The sequence below is a fragment of the Callospermophilus lateralis genome, unplaced genomic scaffold, assembly GCF_048772815.1.
Source record: "Callospermophilus lateralis isolate mCalLat2 unplaced genomic scaffold, mCalLat2.hap1 Scaffold_386, whole genome shotgun sequence".
NCBI lineage: Eukaryota > Metazoa > Chordata > Mammalia > Rodentia > Sciuridae > Callospermophilus > Callospermophilus lateralis.
The window spans coordinates 1092120-1117132 of NW_027514285.1; the positions used below are offsets into that span (position 1 = coordinate 1092120).

Genomic DNA, 25013 nt, shown 5'->3' on the forward strand with positions numbered 1-25013 from the left:
GTCACATATGAGGTTCGAAGGAGAAGATGCACAAGTAATCACTGGTTTTGTAAGCATGCAAGTTCCCAGCTCATAGGCCACCATGCATGATTAGACCTGTTGTTATTTACACTTACACGGCCAGGGCTGTATCACTGTTTAAAAGTTGCCAAATGAGAGTCGCTTGTTTTCCTCTCCAGCACCTGTATCGAATGACCAGCTTTCAAGTGGTCTTCCCTGAGCCTTTTCAGTATCTGAACATGCGAGTCCAAAACACTTTAGTCCTACTACTAAGAAGGATACTCAATGTAACACTGTTTTTCTGACCATTAAATGGACAATAAGATGACCCTGGTGTGCAAAGAACAGGACTCAGTGAAGATGTACTGCCTGCTGGTGCATGACACTTTTCTAGGTTTTACAGGCCATGTGGAGGAATCAGCCCAAACACCTTGAAATAGCACTCAATTCATAGTTTACTTAAGGACACATGTGGCTTAGGGAGAACTTCTTTCCTCTGAAAGTGTTTCTTCAAACGAGATGAGAGTCGAAAAGAAGGTATTGAGAACACTAAGTAAAATGGCTGTGCTTTGTGGAATTGGCAGGATTCATCAATACATGTAACAATGTTTGTCACTGCCTTTGGACCTAACACGTATCAGTGTAGATGAACAGAGGCACAGTAAGAAAGATAGCTGGCATAAAACACCAAGGGGATGGGGCTAAGCTGCCTTACTAGGTTTACTTTTTTCACTCTGGTGGCACTTTCTGTTGTCTGTATGAATAGAGTTTCCAAGTACTTTCCCACTTAGCCGGCCTCTCTGTTATTCATACAGTTGAACTACCAGGGAGAGATGGATCAGTTTACCACTGTGAGGCCTTTTATTCCACATTTTCTGCCCATTGCATGCTTTTGTTTTTTTTCAGCTCTTCCTACAAGCCCCCCTAATCCTGATCTCTCCTTAGGCCTTATGATTTCTTTAAGTGTCCCCTTTCATGAAGTCATGTGTACAGATATTATACCTGGTTCTATTGAACTCTACTTAATTCTTTCTCACCTCTGTGCTCCTTTTACCAAGTCACTCCTCAACACTTACTGTAACCCTTTGAATTTTTTGTCCATTGTCCTTTAAAAAACTCTTTGAAAATTGAACCATTTCACATGCAGATACAGTCTTCTTGATCTGCTATTGATCCCCCACTACTGACATTGTAAGTTATTGAAATGTGCACTTGCAGACCGTTTTCAGATTTTTGATTTCTGTATATCTATCTGTCTATCTATTTACAAACATAACATGGTATTCTGAAAATATCGTTCTGCTTTTGGAGCCCGACTTTGTGTTTTTCAGAAGCAGGCCTATTACACAGAGATGAATCCATGTTACCTAGATTGAGTTCAAACCGGTATGGGCACTGTGATTCCCATTATATTGTTCTACCTACTAATGGATAGTTAAGTTATATCCAGACCTCACCCCCTCCCCCATTAAGTAAAACCCCTGTGGAGATACATGTAGATGCCTTTATGAACATATTGATAATTTTTCATGGCAGTGTTTTCCAAAAACCAGTTAGTAAAATCAATTTATTCCTTTGCAGCCTGAAATTACCTTCATTTGAGTTTACTGGTATAAGAACCGCAGTATATCAGCAACTATTCTCCAGTAGTAGTTCAGGAAGAAGTCATTCTAGATACCAATCAGGGCGGGATCCTCGATGTATTTTACACAGCCCATGGCAGGGGACATCCGTCCACTCGTTTTGAGCAACTGATGTTTTATGCTGGCAATTTAGGTTTATTTAAAGGACTGATTTGAAAACAGGTGAGACAGACTGATTAGATTTATTATGTATGTTGGCTTTGTTTTTCTAGGCCTGAATTTTTCACATTTCAATTAATTGTAGGTCAAGTATCAGGCAGATTCTTCACTGGGCTTCAAATGTGATAAAGCTGCTTCTTACTTTTAAGAAGGCTGTAGCAATCCTGCATTTATTTTACTCCTCAGTGCATGTTTTACACAAGAGCACACACACACACACACACACACACACACACAAACACACAAACACATAATTAGAGCACATTTAACACTCAAATAAAACTTTAACTACTAAATCATAACTAGGGTATTTTTTTAATAAGTATTGTGTCTTGGTCTCTACTGGGGAAACATTGTTCAATGTGAGTTTTCTGGTTTGTTGTAGGGCAGTGAATGTTCACTTGTTGGCAATGATATAGAAATGGGGATTAAGATTTTAAAAGTTTTTATAGTAGGTAGGCAGAGTCAGAGTATGGAATCTAAGAATAAGAAATTGGGGAATTTCCTCTTTGTTTTTTCATTTCAATCTCCTAATTACTCATATATATTTTCCTAAAGTCTCTCAGAAAACAAGGACTGAGTCAATCCACATATCAGTGAACCATAGCAGAATGCAATTCTGAATTTTATATAAAGAGTCATAAAATCAAAAAGACAGGTGCTGGGGTTTTGGCTGAGCACTAGAGTGCTGGCTGTGCACTTTCAAAGGTCTTGAGTTGGATCCCCAACACCATAGGTGAAAGGAATGAATGAACCAATGCATGAGCGTATGATGAATGAATTAAAGGTATAAGGAGGAGGAGGAAGAGGAGGAGGAGGAGGAGAAATAGAAGAAGATGATGAGTAATTTGACAGAAGGGAAATAGGGGAGCAGAGTGAGTTTAAAGTGTGGTTTCCAATTCCCAAACGTTAAATTACAGCAGATGGGATAGAGAGAGAAGATGGGAGGGCAGGAGAGGGGGGATAGTAGAGGATAGAAAAGGTAGCAGAATACAACAGTTACTAATATGGCATTTTGTAAAAATGTGGATGTGTAAACAATGTGATTGTGCAACCTGTATATGGGGTAAAAATGGGAGTTCATAGCTCACTTGAATCTAATGTAGGAAATATGATATCTCAAGAGCTATGTAATGTTTTCAGCAACGAATATAAAAAAGAGGTCTTCATTTTTCTTTGTAGTTGAGATCTCCTGTTTCCGTGACATGTTTAGTTGTGTTCTCTCCTTTAGTCCTCCCATGCTCTAGTTATTCTGATATGGAGAAACTAGCTGATATGCCCAACCAGTCTGAAAATCAGTGACAATTTTTCATTAAGCCTAAAGTCACTTCACATTTGCTACAGTCATACTAAATACACTTCTTTGTTGGGAGTTTCAAATATGTTTCCATCAGCTAGATTACAAGTACCTAGAACTCCCATTCTTGTTTATGTAATAGTGGCTTCATCAGATTAAATGCTGTACTCTGGAATAAAACAAAATAGGAATAATTTACTCATAAACTTCCTATGTAAACCATCTTTATTTATAAAATACTATCTTAAGAATTATAGTTTCATTGAGATTCAATTGGAGCCAAAGTATAGTCAATTACTGAAGTAAAAGCAGTTACTTAAAAACTAAAAATGAGAGAAAAGTCAAATTACATTTGAAGAGAGAGCAACAGTATGAGGTTTCTTGATTGGTTCTGGATGTTGAGTAACAGGCTCATTGGCAGGTGGAAGGAACCCTTCAGGGAACTCACTTGTACTTTCAGAATGCAGGTGTAGAGGGCTGAATTCCAGCTCTTGGGGGAAGATTGAGAGGAAAACCCTCTCCCTGCAAAGACACTTCGCATTGGAAATGGAGTGGGTGGCGGGCCAGGTGGAAAATAATCTCCAGGTTCCCATACAAGTTTCCTCGGAGAGGTGGAGGAAAAAAAAAGACCTCTTCTCATGAACTGACTCCTTGGGTCAACTGGAAACAAGGCACCTCTTTGATTGCCAGCTTCAGTTCTTCCTCATTCACTTGAAAGAGTCTCCAGTTTGTTTTAGCTTCAGCTATTTGTGATCTGAGGGTTTCAGATTCACCTTGGAGGGACCGTATCCTTCTTGATAGATGCGCCATCGTTTCATCCTGTTGACCATGTTTAGACTTCTGTGCTTTGAGCTCTTCTTCTAGAAAGAGCATTTCAACGCCATGGCTGGATTCGGACCAATGCAGCTTTTCGTAGGTTGCCTCCAGATGTTGTGCTTCCCTTGAACCCTTCTCAAACCTGCAATCCTTTAAAGATGATGCTAAGCCTTCATGTTTTTTTTCAACAAGGCTCACTTTTTCAAGAAGTCCACACTTGTTTTCAATAAGTCCCGCAAGATTTAGAGCCAGCTTTTTTTCTCTTCCCACGTAAAGCCTGCTACTAACCGACTGAGAACATCTCCAGAAAAGTGAGAGAACAGCCAAAATCTAAGAGCTGTACACATCACCAACTCCCAAGGAAAGCCATAAGGAAGATGGCCTGGCTTCATGTCTTCGGACAATGCTGCCACAACCCTTGGTTCTTCTTCCAGAACCACTCACTAGTATGGCTGAGAGGCAGCCCTTGGCTCCTCCATCACACCAAGATGGCTTTGGCTCTTGCCACCACAACCACAGCCTGCCCAGGCAGGCCAACGCAGGCTGTGGACACTCAGGTGTTTGGTCAGGAACTCCAACCTGCACCAGGCAACGGAGCAGACCACTGCGATCCCCTTCAGGGTGTGAGCGTATGGCGGGTGGTGGGCGTATGGCGGTGGGAGCCATGATCAAGGGCTCCCAGGAGCCTTGTTGTGCTCAACTGCCCATCAGGGGAGTCTTGTCCCCTTCCCTACCCAGTGCATCCTCAAGTGCCACAGGTTTAGGTCCCTCCCACTCCAGCCAGAGAGAATTCCTCTCCATGCCACCCACCCCTTGATTTGGTTTAGGCCAGGCCAAGGCGGGGCTTAGTAGGAAGATTCCATCCAGTCATCATAACATTCATTTTGTTGTCACTCAAATTCTAAAGCTGTCTAAACTGTTCAAACAGCTTTCATGGCCTATATTGGTCTTTGTGTTGCTTGCCGTTTGTTTTATTTTGTTTTATTTTATTTTTTGGTTTTTTTTTTGGCCTTTTGTTTTAGTGACTCAGTCCTTTCCCTGCCCTTGTACTCTCCCTATTTCCTCCTTCCTTGCTTTCTTCCTCCCTTCCTGGTTTTTCTCCTTTTCTTCTTCCTTCTTTTCTACCTCCCTCCATCCCTCCAACTTTGCCTCCCTCCCTTCCAACTTTCTCTCTCCCTTCTGTCTTTTTTTTTTCCTTGCAAGTGTTTGGGGTGAAAATCCATGGCAGGCCAGCCCCAAGCTAGGCAAGGTCACTGCCAGTGAGCTTCTACAACATCCCCAGTCCTGCTGCCACTTACTACGCAAGTAATTTGAATTTTCTCTAAAGAGAAACTCTCACATTAGTCTACTTTCAAAGTAATTTCAGAAGAGTTGCCAACATGGGCACAAATCAGTTATGACAAGTCATTTTTGAAAAGCACGGCACAGCTAAGGTTCCTAAAAAGAAGGAGTTGAAAACTTTAGTTGGTTTTCATGTCAGCATTTCTAGACTAGTATTTGTTGAAAATTCTTGAAACTCTTCTTTCAGATTTTTTTTTTTTTTTTGGACTTTCATGGGCTTAAAAACTTCTAAGGAAGCTGGCTGGACCTTATAAATATATAGCCCAGAGAAGGATGGATATGACACTCTGAAATGGATGTAACTCCTGAACATGAATTATATTGTTGATGTTAAGACAAAGAAGTCATGGCTTGATGTACAAAAAGGACATCCCAACATAGTGTTTTCCTCCCAAGTTACACTTGACTTGTTGATGAGTCACATATGAGGTTCGAAGGAGAAGATGCACAAGTAATCACTGGTTTTGTAAGCATGCAAGTTCCCAGCTCATAGGCCACCATGCATGATTAGACCTGTTGTTATTTACACTTACACGGCCAGGGCTGTATCACTGTTTAAAAGTTGCCAAATGAGAGTCGCTTGTTTTCCTCTCCAGCACCTGTATCGAATGACCAGCTTTCAAGTGGTCTTCCCTGAGCCTTTTCAGTATCTGAACATGCGAGTCCAAAACACTTTAGTCCTACTACTAAGAAGGATACTCACTGTAACACTGTTTTTCTGACCATTAAATGGACAATAAGATGACCCTGGTGTGCAAAGAACAGGACTCAGTGAAGATGTACTGCCTGCTGGTGCATGACACTTTTCTAGGTTTTACAGGCCATGTGGAGGAATCAGCCCAAACACCTTGAAATAGCACTCAATTCATACTTTACTTAAGGACACATGTGGCTTAGGGAGAACTTCTTTCCTCTGAAAGTGTTTCTTCAAACGAGATGAGAGTCGAAAAGAAGGTATTGAGAACACTAAGTAAAATGGCTGTGCTTTGTGGAATTGGCAGGATTCATCAATACATGTAACAATGTTTCTCACTGCCTTTGGACCTAACACGTATCAGTGTAGATGAACAGAGGCAAAGTAAGAAAGATAGCTGGCATAAAACACCAAGGGGATGGGGCTAAGCTGCCTTACTAGGTTTACTTTTTTCACTCTGGTGGCACTTTCTGTTGTCTGTATGAATAGAGTTTCCAAGTACTTTCCCACTTAGCCGGCCTCTCTGTTATTCATACAGTTGAACTACCAGGGAGAGATGGATCAGTTTACCACTGTGAGGCCTTTTATTCCACATTTTCTGCCCATTGCATGCTTTTGTTTTTTTTCAGCTCTTCCTACAAGCCCCCCTAATCCTGATCTCTCCTTAGGCCTTATGATTTCTTTAAGTGTCCCCTTTCATGAAGTCATGTGTACAGATATTATACCTGGTTCTATTGAACTCTACTTAATTCTTTCTCACCTCTGTGCTCCTTTTACCAAGTCACTCCTCAACACTTACTGTAACCCTTTGAATTTTTTGTCCATTGTCCTTTAAAAAACTCTTTGAAAATTGAACCATTTCGCATGCAGATACAGTCTTCTTGATCTGCTATTGATCCCTCACTACTGACATTGTAAGTTATTGAAATGTGCAATTGCAGACCGTTTTCAGATTTTTGATTTCTGTATATCTGTCTGTCTAGCTATTTACAAACATAACATGGTATTCTGAAAATATCGTTCTGCTTTTGGAGCCCGACTTTGTGTTTTTCAGAAGCAGGCCTATTACACAGAGATGAATCCATGTTACCTAGATTGAGTTCAAACCGGTATGGGCACTGTGATTCCCATTATATTGTTCTACCTACTAATGGACAGTTAAGTTATATCCAGACCTCACCCCCTCCCCCATTAAGTAAAACCCCTGTGGAGAGACATGTAGATGCCTTTATGAACATATTGATAATTTTTCATGGCAGTGTTTTCCAAAAACCAGTTAGTAAAATCAATTTATTCCTTTGCAGCCTGAAATTACCTTCATTTGAGTTTACTGGTATAAGAACCGCAGTATATCAGCAACTATTCTCCAGTAGTAGTTCAGGCAAAAGTCATTCTAGATACCAATCAGGGCGGGATCCTCGATGTATTTTACACAGCCCATGGCAGGGGACATCCGTCCACTCGTTTAGAGCAACTGATGTTTTATGCTGGCAATTTAGGTTTATTTAAAGGACTGATTTGAAAACAGGTGAGACAGACTGATTAGATTTATTATGTATGTTGGCTTTGTTTTTCTAGGCCTGAATTTTTCACATTTCAATTAATTGTAGGTCAAGTATCAGGCAGATTCTTCACTGGGCTTCAAATGTGATAAAGCTGCTTCTTACTTTTAAGAAGGCTGTTGCAATCCTGCATTTATTTTACTCCTCAGTGCATGTTTTACACAAGAGCACACACACACACACACACACACACACACACACACACAAACACATCATTAGAGCACATTTAACACTCAAATAAAGCTTTAACTACTAAATCATAACTAGGGTATTTTTTTAATAAGTATTGTGTCTTGGTCTCTACTGGGGAAACATTGTTCAATGTGAGTTTTCTGGTTTGTTGTAGGGCAGTGAATGTTCACTTGTTGGCAATGATATAGAAATGGGGATTAAGAGTTTAAAAATTTTTATAGTAGGTAGGCAGAGTCAGAGTATGGAATCTAAGAATAAGAAATTGGGGAATTTCCTCTTTGTTTTTTCATTTCAATCTCCTAATAATTCATATATATTTTCCTAAAGTCTCCCAGAAAACAAGGACTGAGTCAATCCACATATCAGTGAACCATAGCAGAATGCAATTCTGAATTTCATATAAAGAGTCATAAAATCAAAAAGACAGGTGCTGGGGTTTTGGCTGAGCACTAGAGTGCTGGCTGTGCACTTTCAAAGGTCTTGAGTTGGATCCCCAACACCATAGGTGAAAGGAATGAATGAACCAATGCATGAGCGTATGATGAATGAATTAAAGGTATAAGGAGGAGGAGGAAGAGGAGGAGGAGGAGGAGAAATAGAAGAAGATGATGAGTAATTTGACAGAAGGGAAATAGGGGAGCAGAGTGAGTTTAAAGTGTGGTTTCCAATTCCCAAACGTTCAATTACAGCAGATGGGATAGAGAGAGAAGATGGGAGGGCAGGAGAGGGGGGATAGTAGAGGATAGAAAAGGTAGCAGAATACAACAGTTACTAATATGGCATTTTGTAAAAATGTGGATGTGTAAACAATGTGATTGTGCAACCTGTATATGGGGTAAAAATGGGAGTTCATAGCTCACTTGAATCTAATGTAGGAAATATGATATCTCAAGAGCTATGTAATGTTTTCAGCAACGAATATAAAAAAGAGGTCTTCATTTTTCTTTGTAGTTGAGATCTCCTGTTTCCGTGACATGTTTAGTTGTGTTCTCTCCTTTAGTCCTCCCATGTTCTAGTTATTCTGATATGGAGAAACTAGCTGATATGCCCAACCAGTCTGAAAATCAGTGACAATTTTTCATTAAGCGTAAAGTCACTTCACATTTGCTACAGTCATACTAAATACACTTCTTTGTTGGGAGTTTCAAATATGTTTCCATCAGCTAGATTACAAGTACCTAGAACTCCCATTCTTGTTTATGTAATAGTGGCTTCATCAGATTAAATGCTGTACTCTGGAATAAAACAAAATAGGAATAATTTACTCATAAACTTCCTATGTAAACCATCTTTATTTACAAAATACTATCTTAAGAATTATAGTTTCATTGAGATTCAATTGGAGCCAAAGTATAGTCAATTACTGAAGTAAAAGCAGTTACTTAAAAACTAAAAATGAGAGAAAAGTCAAATTACATTTGAAGAGAGAGCAACAGTATGAGGTTTCTTGATTGGTTCTGGATGTTGAGTAACAGGCTCATTGGCAGGTGGAAGGAACCCTTCAGGGAACTCACTTGTACTTTCAGAATGCAGGTGTAGAGGGCTGAATTCCAGCTCTTGGGGGAAGATTGAGAGGAAAACCCTCTCCCTGCAAAGACACTTCGCATTGGAAATGGAGTGGGTGGCGGGCCAGGTGGAAAATAATCTCCAGGTTCCCATACAAGTTTCCTCGGAGAGGTGGAGGAAAAAAAAGGACCTCTTCTCATGAACTGACTCCTTGGGTCAACTGGCGTGTCCGCCGGGTCCCTGCTGTGGAGGTGCTGGTGTGGTTCTGGCCTCTCTGATCTCCTTGCCCACCCCCAGACCAGTGCTCCGGGACCTGCCAGTTCAGTGCCATTTGCCTGTCCCGCCGTGGCCGACCCCGCTGTTCCTATGACCGTGTCACCTGTGATGGAGCCTACAGACCGGTGTGTGCCCAGGATGGGCACACGTATGACAACGACTGTTGGCGCCAGCAGGCTGAGTGCCGGCAGCAGTGAGCCATCCCTCCCAGGCACCAGGGCTCGTGTGGTGAGCACCCTGTGGTCCCTGCCATCAGTCCTTGCCCACCATCACATGCCATCTTCATTCCTTGGCACCCACCTCCCAGGGTCTTGGGCCAGGGTGGGTCCCCTGGGAGGGTCAGGGTGTGGAGGGTAGAGGCTGCGAGAGGGTGCCTGGATATGTGGGGAGGCGGTCAGAGATGGGCCTGCACTTGGCTGTGCAAGTCCTGGCTGCAGGTCCTGTAGTCTGTCTGCCCACCCATCTCTGTTCTGCCTGAGGGTACAGATAGCTTGGGTGGGCAGGAATTGGATACAGCGGCGGGGTCCCTCACTCTTGGGACATGACTGTCACCAGCCCCTTCAGAGGCAGGATCTCAGTTGATTTCAAGGAGTCATTGGAGGGTGGAGGCAGCTGGGAAGTGGCCAGCATGTCCCATGGGGACCAGGGCTGCAGTGACCCTGTGACCATCTGGGTCAATCCTCTGTCCATCTCTCTGGTCTGTCTTTCTGCGTCTGTCTTCTCCTCGGTCCTTCCCTCTAGGCTCCTCCTCTTGTGTCTTCCAGCCTGACCTGCTGGCAGGATGAGGTGCCGCGCCTGCCCACCAGGAGCCCACAGCCCGAGGTCTGCCCCTGGTGCGGCTGCGGGGGGGTGGCTCGCTACTGCCTGGCCTGTGGTTCTCAGAGCAAGTGGACAGACACCTCCTCCCCGTGCAGCCCTGGGTGTGACTCTAGGGTGCAGACTCCTCTTAGCCTGGAGAGAGCCCCCACATGCATGGGTGTCCCAGGGCTGCTGGTGGTCGGGGTCAGTGGCCTGTTGTGGGCAGTCAGGAGGCTCCTGTGTCCCCATCTGCCTCTGTCGTGTGTCTGTCCCTTTCTTTGCTATGTCCTGCACATCTAGCTCTTCCTTGACCACCCCACCCTGGGAGAGGGCCTGCTGCGTGGGGCTGGGGGCTCTGCCCAGTATGGGGGGTAGCAGGTGGGCTGAGTGCCCTGTCCTTCCCAGACCAGGCTCCGTCCCCGTGCCGTGGGGTGCAGTGCGCATTCGAGGCGACGTGCGCGGTGAAGAACGGGGAGGCTGCGTGCGAGTGCCAGCAGGCGTGTGCAAGCGCCTACGACCCCGTGTGCAGCAGTGACGGCGTCACATATGGCAGCACCTGCGAGCTGGAGGCCATGGCCTGTGCCCTTGGGCGGGATATCCGGGTGGCCCGCAGAGGACCCTGTGGTCAGTAGTGGACAAGCAGGCCTGGGGGGTATGGCCTTCCTGACACAGTGGTGACAGAGCCCCCTTCCCAGACCGATGCGGGCAGTGCCGTTTTGGAGCCCTGTGTGAGGCCGAGACCTGGCGCTGTGTGTGCCCCTCTGAGTGTGTGGCCTCAGCCCAACCCGTGTGCGGTTTTGATGGGTACACGTATGCCAGCGAGTGTGAGCTGCATGTCCACGCCTGCACGCACCAGATAAGCCTGCATGTGGCATCAGCTGGACACTGTCGTGAGTGGGGCCATGGGGGCCAGCGGGCTAGGGTCCCACCACTCTCCGGCTGGGTCTGCTGACCCCTGCTGGCTCCATATGTTTCAGAGACCTGTGGAGACACAGTGTGTGCCTTTGGGGCTGTGTGCTCAGCCGGCCAGTGTTTGTGTCCTCGTTGTGAGTGCCCCCCGCCTGGCCCCGTGTGTCGCAGCGATGGTGTCACCTACTGCAGTGCGTGTGAGCTACGGGAGGCTGCCTGCCAGTAGCAGATACAGCTTGAGGAAGCCCGGGCAGGGCCCTGTGAGCAGGGTAGGCTTGGGCAGCTGCCTGAGCTGTGGGGCACCAGCCTCAGGGGAGAACCTGTGGGTGAACTGCCCTTCTTCCCCACAGCTGAGTGTGGCTCAGGAGGCTCCGGCTCTGGGGAGGACAGCGAGTGTGAGCAGGAACTCTGCCGGCAGCGTGGCGGGGTGTGGGATGAGGACTCAGAGGATGGACCATGCGCCTGCGATTTCAGCTGCCAGGGTGTTCTCAGGAGACCGGTGAGCCCCCACCTCCCCGAGCTGTAGGGGGGCAGTGAGGAAGGGGCCAAGGCTGCCCACGCTGACCCCACCCCTCCAGGTGTGCGGCTCAGATGGGGTCACCTATGGCAGTGAGTGTGACCTGAAGAGGGCCAGGTGCGAGTCTCAAGGAGAGTTGTACGTCGCAGCTCAGGGACCCTGCCGTGGTGAGTGGGCCGGAGCACATTCTTGTAGGCTTGTGCAACAGCCTCTGCACTTCTGTGTGTGCATATTCAAAGGTGTATGCCTGCACTGGTGTGGACACATGGGCATCCATGTGTGCTGTGGTAGGCTTGTGGTCTTGTGTGTTCTTCTGAGTACAAAGCACTGATACGTGCACTGTGGACACAAGCCCGTCTGTCAAAGTATGCACCACACTCAGGAGGGTGGGCAGGAGGATTGTGAGTTTGAGCCCAGCCTGAGCCATGCAGTGAGATACTGCCTCATAAAAGCAAGTGTATGCCAACTTCCTACTGCAGGTCAGGCCAGGCTTCTATGCAGGAGGCAGCAGGAAACCACAGGGCACCTTCTGGGCCCTTTTGCTCTTCTGGGCAGGAACTGACAGTGGTCTGTAAATGCCACATGTCACACACGAGTGCTCACGGTATGCTCATGCACGTTCACAGATGTGTCTGTACAGTTGTATATAAATGTGCATGGTTTGGAGGAATGTGAGTGCATGTCCGTCTTCATGTGTGTGTGCTGCCTTTACACTTATCTGTGTGTCCATAGCTCTGTGTACACACAAGGCTGTGTCCGTGACTTTGGGTATTCTGTGTGTATGTGGACCTGTATGTTTCCTGTGTGCTGGGTCCTACATGTGGCACTTGCATGTCCTTGTATGATTATGGTGGCCTCACCCAGGGCCTTAGCCTCAGATTCCAGACCTGAGGGGCATGGTGTCAGGCTGAGTAGTGGTGTGGAGGAGGTTGAGGCAGAGGGGTGGGCATAAGCACTGCCTCAAGTCTGACCCCACACCCCTCTCTGCAGGCCTCACCTTGGCCCCACTGCTGCCTGGAGCCCCTGCTCACTGTGCCCAGACCCCCTACGGATGCTGCCAGGATAATGTCACTGCTGCCCGGGGTATGGGCCTGGCCGGTTGCCCCAGTGAGTACCTGAGTACCCTCACCCTGGCCTGGCACAGCTGTGTGACTGTGCTGACCCTGTCTCTCCCCTTCCCTTGCAGGCACTTGCCAGTGCAACCCGCACGGCTCCTACGGAGGCACCTGTGACCCAGCCACAGGCCAGTGCTCTTGCCGGCCAGGCGTGGGCGGCCTCAAGTGCGACCGATGTGAGCCTGGTTTCTGGAACTTCCGTGGCATTGTCACTGACAGCCGGAGCGGCTGTACTTGTGAGTGACAGGGCCCCAGGGCTGGCTGCCAGTCAAGTCCTCCTGCCTGTCCACCCCCATCCCTGTGCTCAGGCCCTGGCCTGCACTGCACCTGGCAGGCTCTGCAGCAGGTGGAGAAGACTGTCTAGGTACAGACTCAGGCTCCCCTCCCCGCAGCCTGCAGCTGTGACCCCCGGGGCGCTGTGCGGGATGACTGTGAGCAGATGACTGGGCTGTGCTCCTGTAAGCCAGGCGTTGCTGGTCCCAAGTGTGGGAAGTGTCCTGATGGCCACACCCTGGGCCCCACCGGCTGTGAGGCAGGTGAGGACAAGATCTGGGCTGGCCTGGGGTTTGCTGTGCAGAGGGACAGCCTGAGCTGGTGGAGATTCTGTGTCCACCCCAGATCCCTCAGCACTGGTGACCTGTGCAGAGATGCACTGTGAGTTTGGCGCTTCCTGTGTGGAAGAGGCAGGTTCTGCCCACTGCATCTGCCTAGCCCTCACCTGCCCAGAGGCCAGTGCCACCAAGGTGAGCAAGGTGAGGGTGGAGAGTGTGAAGGGCAGTGGGTGGGGGAACCGCCTGAGTGCCCTTGCCTTGCGCCTCAGGTCTGTGGATCAGATGGCATCACCTACGGCAGCGAGTGCCAACTGAAGACCATCGCCTGCCGCCAGGGCTTGGACATCTTCACCCAGAGCCTCGGCCCGTGCCAGGGTAGGGTCTGGGAGCCACCACCCAGCACTGACAGGAGGGCCTTGCCCTCCCCGACTCCAGCCCCAGCTTCCCTCTCCTTACAGAGGCTGCTGTTCCTGGCGCTCACCCAACCCCCAGGGCCACGACAGCCCCGGGGCACTTGCCAAGTGAGCCTCTGCTGCCTCCACCCAGTGCCCTCCCCCTGGCTCTCAGCAGTACCCCCCAGAGCCGGCCCACCCCTCCACCCACCTTACGACCTCGGACCACAGCCAGCCTCCCCAAGACCACAGCTCAGCCCGCGCTGACCATGCCCCTCATAGAAACCTCCACTGCAACCAGTCTCTCCGCGTCTGCCTTTGGAGAATCTGGCAGCACTGATGGGAGTGGCAATGAGGAACTAAGTGGGGACCAGGAGGCCAGTGGGGGGGCTCTGGGGGTGAGCAGGGGCTCGGGGACATGGGTGGGCCTGGGGTGAGCAGGGGCTCGGGGACATGGGTGGGCCTGGGGTGAGCAGGGGCTCGGGGACGTGGGTGGGCCTGGGGTGAGCAGGGCTCTGGGGTGTGGGGCAGGCCTGGGAGGTGAGTAGGGGCTCAGGGACATGGGACAGGCCTGGGGAGTGAGCAGGGCCTTGTTGGGGCAGGGCCCAGAGAGGCTCCCACCTGTGGCTGGACTCAGACTTCGCATCCCTAGGACTGGAACTCTCCATGGACAGCAGTGTGGTGACACCTGGACCACCCATTGAGAGAGCCTCCTACTACAACTCACCTTTGGGCTGCTATTCGGATGGCAAGACACCTTCACTGGACGCAGAGGGCTCCAACTGTCCTGGTGAGTGGGTGGCAGGGCAGGTGGAGCTTGAGGAGCAGCCTGGGCAGCCATGGGTGCTGCTCCTACCCGCTGGCAGCAGGTGGGTCCAGGTTTTATGGTCTTTGGTCTCAAATGTGTATGAGATCTTGGGGATCCGGCACCCATGTGCACACGTGTGGTCTCAGCCCTAACACTTGTGCGTGCCCAGGACCGTGTACCTAACCCGTCTCTCTCCTTGCAAGCAAGCCTGGGGCAACTGCTCTGAGGAGTCTGCCTGGTAACTGACGCCAGCCCTGGTCACTAACCTCATGACCATCTGACTAACATCCACCTGCCCCTGTACCCTATGTGGCTTGCTCCAGGGGCCTGCACCAGGCCGGTACCAGGCAGGGCCTCACCGCCCCTTCTCCCACAGCCACCAAGGCGTACCAGGGCGTGCTGGAGCTGGAGGGGGTCGAGGGGCAAGAGCTGTTCTACACACCCAAAATGGCCGACCCCAAGTCAGAGCTGTTTGGGGAGACAGCCAGGAGCATCGAGAGCACTGTAAGTGGGGGCGTCCCCCCAGGTCAGACCCAGAGGGGGCCAGGGCAGGAACCCCACAGTGTAAGGGGACTGATTTCAGTGCGTTGAGCGGTGCCCAGTATCCTCACTCACTCCCTGCCCACAGCTGGACAACCTTTTCCGGAACTCAGACGTCAAAAAGGACTTCCGGAGTGTCCACCTGCGGGACCTGGGGCCTGGCAGATCAGTCCGTGCCACTGTGGATGTGCACTTTGACCCCAGTGAGATCCCCACGCTAAGTCTCTCCCAGGAGGTGATGGGTAGGGGCTGCACAGGGCCAGGCCATGCTCAGTACCCCCTCTTCCCCAGCCACAGCCTTCAGGGCACCTGACGTGGGCCGGGCCCTGCTTTGGGAGATCCAGGCCTCCAGGCCCCGGGCCCTGGTGGTGAGGAGGCCTCTGCAAGAGCACGTGCAGTTCATGGACTTTGGTGAGCACCAGGCCGGGCCTCCTTGTCTGTTCCCATCCTCCACTGCCCCGCCCCCTGCTCCTTGCAGACCCTGACCACTCCCTGCCCCACAGACTGGTTTCCTGCATTCTTCATGGGAGCCACCATAGGAGCCACCGCTGCAGTGGCCACAGCCAGAGCTACCACTGTGGGCCAACCACCTTCCTCCGTGATCCCTCGGGTCCACCCCAGTCACACCAGCAGGCCCATTGGAAGGACCACGGCCCCCCAACACACACACCGGCCCCCCACCACCGCTCCCGGCCATGTGGCTGGACACCAGCCTTTGCTCCCCAGTCCCAAGCAGCACCCAAGGTCCTGTGATTCTCAGCCCTGCCTGCATGGGGGGACCTGCCAGGACCAGGACTCTGGCAGGGGCTTCACCTGCAGCTGCCCGGCAGGCAGGGGAGGCACCTTCTGTGAGGACGGTAGGCGCTTCTGTCCACCTCTCTGGAAGGACAGGGAGGCTGATGGGGGCAAGGAGGGAGGGCAGAGATAAGCCACCAGCAGGAGGTGGTAGGGGCAGGGTCCTGGGTACTCTTCCAGCTCACCCTCCCTATCCCCTGCAGTGCTACGCCCCTCTGTCTCTGTTCCTGCCTTTGGGGATACCTCCTTTCTGGCCTTCCCCACCCTCCGTGCATATCACGCTGCACCTGGTGCTGGAATTCTGATCCCTGTAGCCTCAGGGACTGCTGCTATACAATGGCAACACACGAGGCAAGGACTTCCTGGCACTGGTGCTGCTGCTTGGTGGGCGCCTTCAGCTCAGGTGCAGAGAGGGTGGGGCCTCCTGACTGTCTGGTGGGTGGGCAGGGCTAATGCTCAGTGGTGGGGCCAGGGCCTTCCAGGGAGGAATTTGTGGGTGGTTCCTGACCAGACTGTGGATGGAGCCAGGCCAGTGCTCTAAGCACCTGCTTGGGTCTCCAGGTTTGACACAGGTTCTGGACCAGCAATACTGACCAGATCAGTACCTGTGGAACCAGGCCGGTGGCACCACCTAGAACTATCACGGCATTGGCGCCAAGGCACACTGTCTGTGGATGGCGGGACCCCAGTTCTGGGCGAGAGCCCCAGTGGCACAGATGGCCTCAACCTAGATACCTACCTCTTTGTGGGCGGAGTCCCAGAGGACCAGGCTGATGTGTGAGCAAGAGGGTGGAGCATGCATCAAACTGGGTCTCTGACCTTGATCTTGCCTGGGACTCCACCAGAGCAACCTCCATTGGATAGCAAATAGGATCAGAAGAATGGTGTGGGTGTGGCTAGGACCCTGAGCTCAGCTGGGGCTCCTGGCCCTTCCCTGTCTCATCTGGGTGGCTTACCTTTGGTGCCAGAGTGAGGAGGGCCTGGGCTGACCCTTACCTCCAGTCCTAACCCTTAACCTCGGCCCCACCCTCTGGTTGGTCCTCTTTGTGGGACTTGCTGCTTTGTCTAAAGGGTGATGGGATGGAGCAGCTCTGACTTCTGACCCTAACTGTAACCCTGTGACTCTGGCCGCGAGAAGGAGGCCTCTGCCTGAGCTTACTCTGACCCCCTTCCTGTGGCAGGGCCCTGAGCGGACCTCCGTTGGCGTGGGCCTGAAGGGCTGCATCTGCCTGCTGGATGTCAACAATCAGCGCCTGGAGCTGGGCCCCTGGCAGGGGGTTGTGTCCCACAGCTCCAGTGTGGGAGAGTGTGGAGAGCACCCCTGCGTGCCCAGCCCCTGCCATGGTGGGGCACCATGCCAGGCCCTGGGAGACGACATGTTTCACTGCCAGTGTCCACCTGGCCGCTTTGGTGAGGGCAGGTTGGGATCCGGGTGAGGGCTAGGAACCGGGTGTCAGGGGGCCTGCCTTCTTGGAACTCATCTCCATCTCCCTCCAGGCCCAACCTGTGCAGAAGAGAAGAGCCTCTGCCAGCCGAACCCCTGCCGCATGCTACCCAAGGGCGGGGCCAAGTGCGAGTGCCCCGCAGGACGTAGAGGCATGCTCTGCCAGACAGGTAGGGGCACCAGGCTGTCGGGAGGGGACAAGAAGTCAGGGTCAAATATTCAGTTTGAATTGTGGCCCAGTCTTCGGGTCCAGGAAGAGCTGGGATTCGGGTCCTGTGGGTTTCGGTGGAGTTAGGCAGGACAGTGGGGTACACGGCATGAGTGAGCCCTGTCCTCCCTCTGCAGTGTCTGAGATGGACGGTAGTGCCCAGCCCTTCCTGGCAGACTTCCATGGCTTTTCCTACCTGGAGCTGAGAGGCTTGCACACCTTTGAAAGAGACCTGGGGTCAGTAGGGTAGGTGAGGCAGAGGAGGGGAGGCAGCCTGTAGGGAAGGGGCAGTGAGACACGCTGACCCACGTGACCCAGGGAGAAGATGGCCCTCGAAGTGGTGTTCTTGGCCCAAGGACCCAGTGGTCTGCTCCTGTACAATGGGCAAAAGACCGATGGCAAAGGGGACTTCGTGTCACTGGCCCTGCATGACCAGCACCTGGAATTCCGCTATGACCTGGGCAAAGGGGCAGCAGTCATCAGGTGGGCAAGCATGAGGGCTGGAGGCTCTGTCCTGGGCTGCCCACGGGGCGGGCCTGGAAGCCTGGGACTGGACAGGGGTAAGGCTGGGGCTCCTGACACTGTCACTCAGTGGGTAGGCAGAGCCCACAGCCGGCTCACTCAGCCTCTTCCTCACAGGAGCAAGGAACCCATAGCCCTGGGCTCTTGGATTAGGGTCTTGGTGGAGAGAAATGGCCGTAAGGGTGCCCTGCGTGTGGGTGATGGGCCCCGCGTGCTGGGAGAGTCCCCGGTGAGTGTCCAAGGTGTGCGGAGGGCCCAAGTGTCCCCCCACCCTGCCCTGCTCCTCCGCCTCCTCCTCCTCCTCCTCCTGGGGGCTTGGCAGCCCCCATGCCAGTTCTTACAAAACTCTTTTCTCTCGTCTGTCCTGTGCCTGGTCTGTCTCCTCTCTGCCCTGCTCTCTGGCTCTTACTCTGCACCCCCATGCTCTCCGGTTATTGTCTGCTGCTCATACCGCTCATTGTCTGACACCACCCTAGAGTAGCTCCTCCCCATTAAGGCCCCTGTCCACCATTTCTGTGTGGTTAATGCTGCCTGCTGGTTAGCTAGGGGCTGGGGTGTGGGTGTCAGGCAGTTGGGCACCCTGGTCTGGGACTCAGACCTGCCCCTGCCTAGTGGGTAGGCCCTGCACACCCTCATCCAGCGCCTTCTGCAGGTGCCGCATACCATGCTCAATTTGAAGGAACCACTCTACTTCGGGGGTGCCCCCGACTTCAGCAAGCTTGCCCGGGCAGCTGCAGCATCCTCTGGCTTCGACGGTGCCATTCAGCTGGTGCGAGGCATGGGGTGGGGCCCTCCTGCCAGGGCTCTCCACAGTGGGGGAGGAGGGGCTGCCCCGGGCTGACTGCAGGGCAGGGAGGGCGCACCTGCTGAGACACAGGCTCTCACCCTGTGCCCTGCAGGTCTCCTTGGGAGGCCGCCAGCTGTTGGCCCAGGAGCACGTGGTGCAGGCGGTGGACGTCTCATCCTTTGCAGACCACCCTTGTACCCAGGCCTCAGGCCACCCCTGCCTCCATGGCGCCTTGTGTCTCCCAAAGGAAGCCACCTACACATGCCTGTGCCCCATGGCTTCTCGGGGCTACACTGCGAGAAGGGTGAGCACCTGTGGCTAGGCCGGGGCTGCACCTGCACCTGCAGCCCACCTCACCCTGCCTGTCTCCCAGGGCTGGTTGAGAAGTCAGCAGGGGACCTTGAGGCACTGACCTTCGATGGGAGGACCTACATCGAGTACCTCAATGCTGTGACCGAGAGGTAATGCATCGCCCAGGAGCCAGCACATGGTGCACCCTCCGCTGTCTATCTGATCCTGTCTGTACACACCACACAAGGCAGGACACCATGCTCTGACCAGGCGGGAAGCCCCAGTGTCCACCCCTCCTCCCCCTCCTTCCTTCTCACCTCTCTGTCTCTTTGTTTCCAAGCGAACTGACCAATGAGATCCCAGTGTAAGTAGCCCCTCGGCCCCCACCTGCACCTTCCCCTCATCCATGCCCATCTGTGCTTCCCTGACCCTGCCACAGCACAGTCCTGAGCCCCTCGAAGGGCAAAATGTCCCTCCTGGATGGAGGTGGGGGTTAGGGCCTTTAGTGCTGTGTGAGGCTCAGCTTCTTTCCTGGGAAATGGTACCCCCTCCCAGGACACGTGCCTCATCCACCCTGCAGCCACCACCCTACCCCAGGCCGGCGTGAGTGTGTGCCTGTGCCTGTGCCTGTGGGTGCGTGCACACACTTAGACATATCTGTATGTGTGAGTAAAGGTGTTCCTGTGTATGCCTGTGTGTGCATGCAGAGATGTAAGGCGTGTTCGTGTGGATCGTGTGTGAGTTCAAGTGTGTATGAGCATGTCTTTGCTTGTGTGTCCATGTTCTGTGCACATGCATGTGTGCTGGGCATCAGGGCCACCCCCAGGCAGATGAGCCCTCTGCTTCCATCTGCCATTCACGTCTAATTCCTTGAACTCTGCACTAGCTTGGGCCATGCCACCAGCTGTGTCTGCACACGCGTGTTGCACACATGTCACTTCTATGGCTCTCTGGAGGGTCATCAGTGGGGCCCAGGGCCACACGCGTCCAGGTGTATGCTTGCTTTTCCCAGTGCTGGAAATGGGACTTGGGCCTGTGCTTGGCCTGTCTGTCCCTGGCTCACTGCTTCCCTCTCTTCCTGTTTCTAAGCCCCGAAACTCCGGATTCTGGGGCCCTAAACAGGTGAGCATGTGGCAGTGCCTGAGGGGCAGAGTGGCTGTCACCCCACGGTGTGCCTGCCTGTCATTCTCGATCTCTGATCACCTCTGCCAGTCCCTCCATCTGTCTGTCTCTCCTCCGCCCACCATTGGTGTTTCCCTCACCCAGCCACCAGCCCCCATGGCCTGTGAAGTCCAGGCTCTGTCCTCCTGCCCTCCCCATCCACCCTGCCGCCTTCCTGGAGGCCTGACCCACCCCTTCACCCTCCAGCGAGAAAGCACTGCAGACCAACCACTTTGAGCTAAGCTTGCGCACTGAAGCTACACAGGGGCTGGTGCTGTGGAGCGGCAAGGCCACCGAGCGTGCAGACTACATGGCGCTAGCCATTGTGGATGGACACCTTCAGCTGGCCTATGACCTGGGCTGTCAGCCCGTGGTGCTGCGCTCCACTGTGAGGGTCAACATCAACCGCTGGTTGCGAGTCAGGGCTCACAGGTCAGTGGGGCCCCCTGAGAACAGCAGGCAGTGCCTGCACTTTCCCAGCCACTCCTTGTCACCAACTGCCTGACCCAGGGTCACTGTCATGGGGAGGAGAGGAAGGAAGGACAAGAAGATGCAGGAGAAGCAGTGTGGCAGGAGGCTTGTTACTGCCACCATCCTGGGCTCCAGGGTGACCTGGTGTGGGCCCAGCCTGCAGCACTGTAAGGCATGGAGGGGGCTCTGATCTGGAGGAGGTGGGGAGGACCCCTGATAATCTTGCCCCACCTGCACCCTCAGGGAGCAGAGAGAAGGTTCCCTTCAGGTGGGCAATGAGGCCCCTGTGACCGGTTCCTCCCCACTGGGTGCCACACAACTGGACACAGATGGAGCTCTTTGGCTCGGTGAGTGCTCGAGGGAGGTCAGGCCAGGGGCCATCCAAGGGCCTCAGTTTATCTAAGGGACAGACTCCATCTGTCCATCTGCGTCCTCTCCCATCTTGGCCCCAGGCCCAAGGCCAGAGGACAGGGTCCTATGGGTGGGCATGCCTACTACCCACCTGTTCCCTGGGCAGTGGTGGCCCTCTGCCCTCTAGCCACAGCTGTGTGATCTCCTGCTGTCTGTCCTGTAGGGGGCCTGCAGAAGCTGCCTGTGGGCCAGGCCCTGCCAAAGGCCTATGGAACAGGTTTTGTGGGTTGCCTCCGGGATGTGGTGGTAGGCCAGCGTCCACTGCACCTGCTGGAGGATGCCCTCACCAAGCCAGAGCTCGGCCCTGCCCAGCCTCCTAAACTGACACCGGAGCACCCCCATCTGCCCACCCTACTGTAATTATTTTCTATTTTTGTAAACTGTTGCTTTTTGATATGATTTTCTTGCCTGTGTGTTGGCCAGAAGGACTGCTGGCCTGTCCTCCCTTCCGTCCAGGCAGCTGTGCTGCAGAGACAGACTGGTATCAAGAGGCTCCCAGGGGTGGTGTGGCAGCTTCAGGACGTGCCCCTTGGCCTCAGGGCACCACACCAGCCCTTTGCACTGTGTGTCCCCGTGTGTCGGCCCCCACACTTCCCTCCTGTACCCGGTCCACTGGCAGACCCTGCTCCCGACCTCACCCTTGCTGCATTTGATGAAGCCTGTTGTCCCAGGGCAGGAGGGGCTTGAGGGGCCTTCCACTGAGTACCCCCATGGGACCTTTCTTGGTCCTTACTTAAGCTGATGTTTCTTCCTTTGTGCTGTGGATAGCCTTGCCCCAGGCTAGCCTGGACCCCAGGACTCCTGTGCCAATACTGTGACTTAGAAATGACATTACCATTGATGTCATATTCTACCATGGACATGGCCTCCACACACACACTCCAGGCCCTGTGAGCAGCCCCTGAGAGGGAATGGGCCACTGTGCATGATATGGTTGACCTCTGTTGCCTGTGTCCTCCTCTAGAGTGATGGATGTCCAGGCCTGGCCACCAAACATGTTCTGGGACCATTGGTTTTATTTGGTGCCCAAAGCAGAAGAGCTGTTATCTTTCCTGTCCTGACTCCAGAGCATTTAAGCATCCTCATCAGGGTCAGTATGAGAAGTGATCATCTTTATCTGAAAGTGACTGGGGTCTAGCCAGTGTCTGAGCAAGACCAAAGTGTAGGTGCAGGGGTGGCAGAGGTGGCCACAGAGTCAGAAATGCCTTAAACTGCAACGTCCACCCCCCACTCCCCGCCTGGATGCCCTTCCCAGTCCTCTTGGGAGTAAGACCAGACAACGGTGGTGGGGTTGGCAGCCTGGCCATCCTCTGCTGGGGGTGGGGGGCTGCAGGAAACTGCCCTGGTGTGTCCTTACTAACTCCAGTATGTGTCTTGTCAAGCACCGTGAAATAAAGTTTGGAAACTTTAAAAGAAGGGCCATGTCTGTCCTCCCCAACTGCCAGCCCTACACCCTGGCGGCGCCCTGCTTGGCTTCATGGTGGGGACACAGGCTTCCAGCTCCCTTAGGTGGCCTTGCACTGAGAGCTGGGGCTCCAGGCTCTTTTTGGTGAGGAGCCCCGTGTGTGGATGAGCACAGTGCTGTGCAGTGTGGGGACAAGGTGGGGTCACAGACAGTATCCAGGTGGCCCCCCAGGTGTGGGCTCGGTGGGGTCACAGAGACTAGTCCAGGTGGCCTGGGGGTGTGAGGTGGAGTTCTGGGAGGCCTGTGGACTAAGCCCATGCCCATCTGCACTTACACAGCAGCCTCCCTTCATCCCTCCAGGATGTGCAATGGGCTGAGGGGGCCTGCCGACTGCCCTGGGGGCAGTCACGCTTGTGGAGGCCAGAACCAGGGCGAGTGGGTGTAGGAGGGTCTTGTGTGGTGAGTTGGGTGGCAGGCAGTTGCTGAACTGGCTCCAGTGTGCAGGGCCACCCATTAGCACTTCTGGGAGACACTGACAGGTGGCCCAGACCAGGGTGCTGTATATGCAGGAGCTTCTGCAGACGCAGCCCCATTCCTGGCAGAAGTCTGAGCTTAGAAAGGAAAGGGAGATGAAGGGGGGCTGTGTGGTCACATAGGTGACCCCCTCCCTCAAACTCATGACTTTAATTGAAGATAATAAGTGCGCCTGTTTGATTTTGTATTAATGAGCACCCCCTCCCAACAAAAAGACCCTCGAATTCAGACCCAGGGACCCAGGGAGTCCTCGGGTATTCACTTCCTACCCCCTCACTAACTTGTTCTTTAAGGAGTGTTGGCTGCTGAACACCAGGCAAGTCAGATGCTGGGTTGGGGGAGGCAGGTGCTGGGGGTTGCAAGAGGCAGTGGTGCTGGTGGGGGCTGCCCTAGTTTAGGCTTCAGGGAGGGTGGGGAGTACCCTACCAGCTAAAGATATCAACCCTTACCCAAGCACAGGGATTGCAAGGCACATCTGCACCATGGGTGGCACATGTAAGTGTCCCGAGTCTGGACAGAGGTTCTTGGGGCAGAAAGGAAGCATAGGAACGGCCAGAGGCCAGGGCCAGGTCAGAGAAGCCATGGAGGGTGAAGCTGTTGGGGCTTGGGGAGGACTTTAGGGATGAAATATTCAGGCTTCATGAGAAGGCCTGCCCTGGGACGCAGGGTGCTTGGGAGAGCCCTGTGGCCCAGCTGGATGGGGTTTGGGTCATTTACGCTAGGAAAGACAGGCCCTGGTTGGCAGCACCTGGCCAGGACCCCTGGCTTGGGGAGCTCGGGCCCCTCATGGACTCCAGCATTTACATGGCCTGCTGCAGGGTGAGCCAAGGTGGAGGAGAGGACCACAGGGAAGGTGAGGACCCAGAAGGGAAGCCCAGGAGAGGGAGAGGGTGACATGCCCTTCTGGGATCTGGGTGAGTCAGAGAGGAAGTCAGGACAGCACTGACCCTGCTCTCTGGGGCGACAGTGCATTGGGTGCAGGAGCAAAGGCTGAAGTCAAAGACCCCAGGGGAGATGGTTCCAGGCCACAGTGGACCCTTCTTGAAAGTCTGCATGACCCCAGAAGAGTAGTGGCTGTGAACCCCAGGACACAAGCAGGCTTGACCACAGCTAGGGTGCCCCTGTGGCAAGGAAGTGAAGAGACTGCAGCAAGGAAGGGGATGACCTGGTGTCCACCTCCCACCTCTGCCTGGAATTCCGGGGCTGCGGTGGGGGAGCGGGGTTCTACTCCGCCCTCCTCTGGCTTGGCCGCCCCTAATCGGAGCGAGCACAGGAGATTCTTGGAAGGAGCAGCTTCCAGCCTAGGGCTGATCCCTTAGTAATCGTGTAGACTGAGTGGCAAGGCCATAGGCCACTAGGGCCGTGGGGCCGTGATACGCCTTAACATTCGGAACCCGGAATCCCGTGCGCATCCCTTTGCTCTGAAGTGCGGATACCCTGGGAAACTTTAGCACCTTTATCCGGAGTTCCCGGGCTCCAAGGCCGATGGGGCGGTTGCAGGGGCGGGGGTTTGCATTTTAATGAAGCCGGCAGGGGTGGGGCCTCTGTGGGACTGGTTAGCCGGAGGGCACAGCTGCGGAGTTCGGGGGCTGGCCGGGGGCTGGCGCATCGGAGAGCGGCTCTGGTGCTGACGTGACCTCGCAAAGATGCGCCTAGCCTGCGTGCAGCCGGATACGTGCATGCCAAGAGATGCGCTGCAGCTCCGACCAGCTCTCACCAGTGGGCGCGGGATTCTTGCCACCCAGGACTTCCCTGTGCTTCCAGCCTGTGGCCTCCAGGCCCAATGTTCTGCACCTAGCCTCCCCAGAGATGTGGGAGGGAGGCTCTTCACTAACTGCAGAGGCTTGGCCTGGATGGAGATCAGCTGT

General features: G+C 53.1%; 1 protein-coding gene across 1 annotated transcript in view; it reads left to right on the top strand.

The window, feature by feature from the left end:
* The window catches only part of LOC143386842 (agrin-like), an 83112-nt gene that overhangs the window by 49991 nt on the left and 8108 nt on the right, over nucleotides 1–25013 (top strand). Inside the window, 34 exon segments of the mRNA XM_077108290.1 lie at nucleotides 9508–9714; nucleotides 10690–10908; nucleotides 10980–11174; nucleotides 11262–11462; nucleotides 11544–11692; nucleotides 11772–11877; nucleotides 12701–12817; nucleotides 12897–13061; nucleotides 13218–13361; nucleotides 13444–13568; nucleotides 13646–13751; nucleotides 13835–14176; nucleotides 14421–14558; nucleotides 14953–15080; nucleotides 15205–15319; nucleotides 15408–15527; nucleotides 15620–15973; nucleotides 16115–16190; nucleotides 16192–16314; nucleotides 16473–16686; nucleotides 17102–17321; nucleotides 17409–17525; nucleotides 17701–17800; nucleotides 17882–18046; nucleotides 18203–18314; nucleotides 18726–18854; nucleotides 18985–19144; nucleotides 19147–19176; nucleotides 19246–19333; nucleotides 19504–19527; nucleotides 20253–20285; nucleotides 20532–20756; nucleotides 21039–21142; nucleotides 21370–21562. Coding sequence (XP_076964405.1) covers nucleotides 9508–9714; nucleotides 10690–10908; nucleotides 10980–11174; nucleotides 11262–11462; nucleotides 11544–11692; nucleotides 11772–11877; nucleotides 12701–12817; nucleotides 12897–13061; nucleotides 13218–13361; nucleotides 13444–13568; nucleotides 13646–13751; nucleotides 13835–14176; nucleotides 14421–14558; nucleotides 14953–15080; nucleotides 15205–15319; nucleotides 15408–15527; nucleotides 15620–15973; nucleotides 16115–16190; nucleotides 16192–16314; nucleotides 16473–16686; nucleotides 17102–17321; nucleotides 17409–17525; nucleotides 17701–17800; nucleotides 17882–18046; nucleotides 18203–18314; nucleotides 18726–18854; nucleotides 18985–19144; nucleotides 19147–19176; nucleotides 19246–19333; nucleotides 19504–19527; nucleotides 20253–20285; nucleotides 20532–20756; nucleotides 21039–21142; nucleotides 21370–21562 — 5044 coding nt within the window.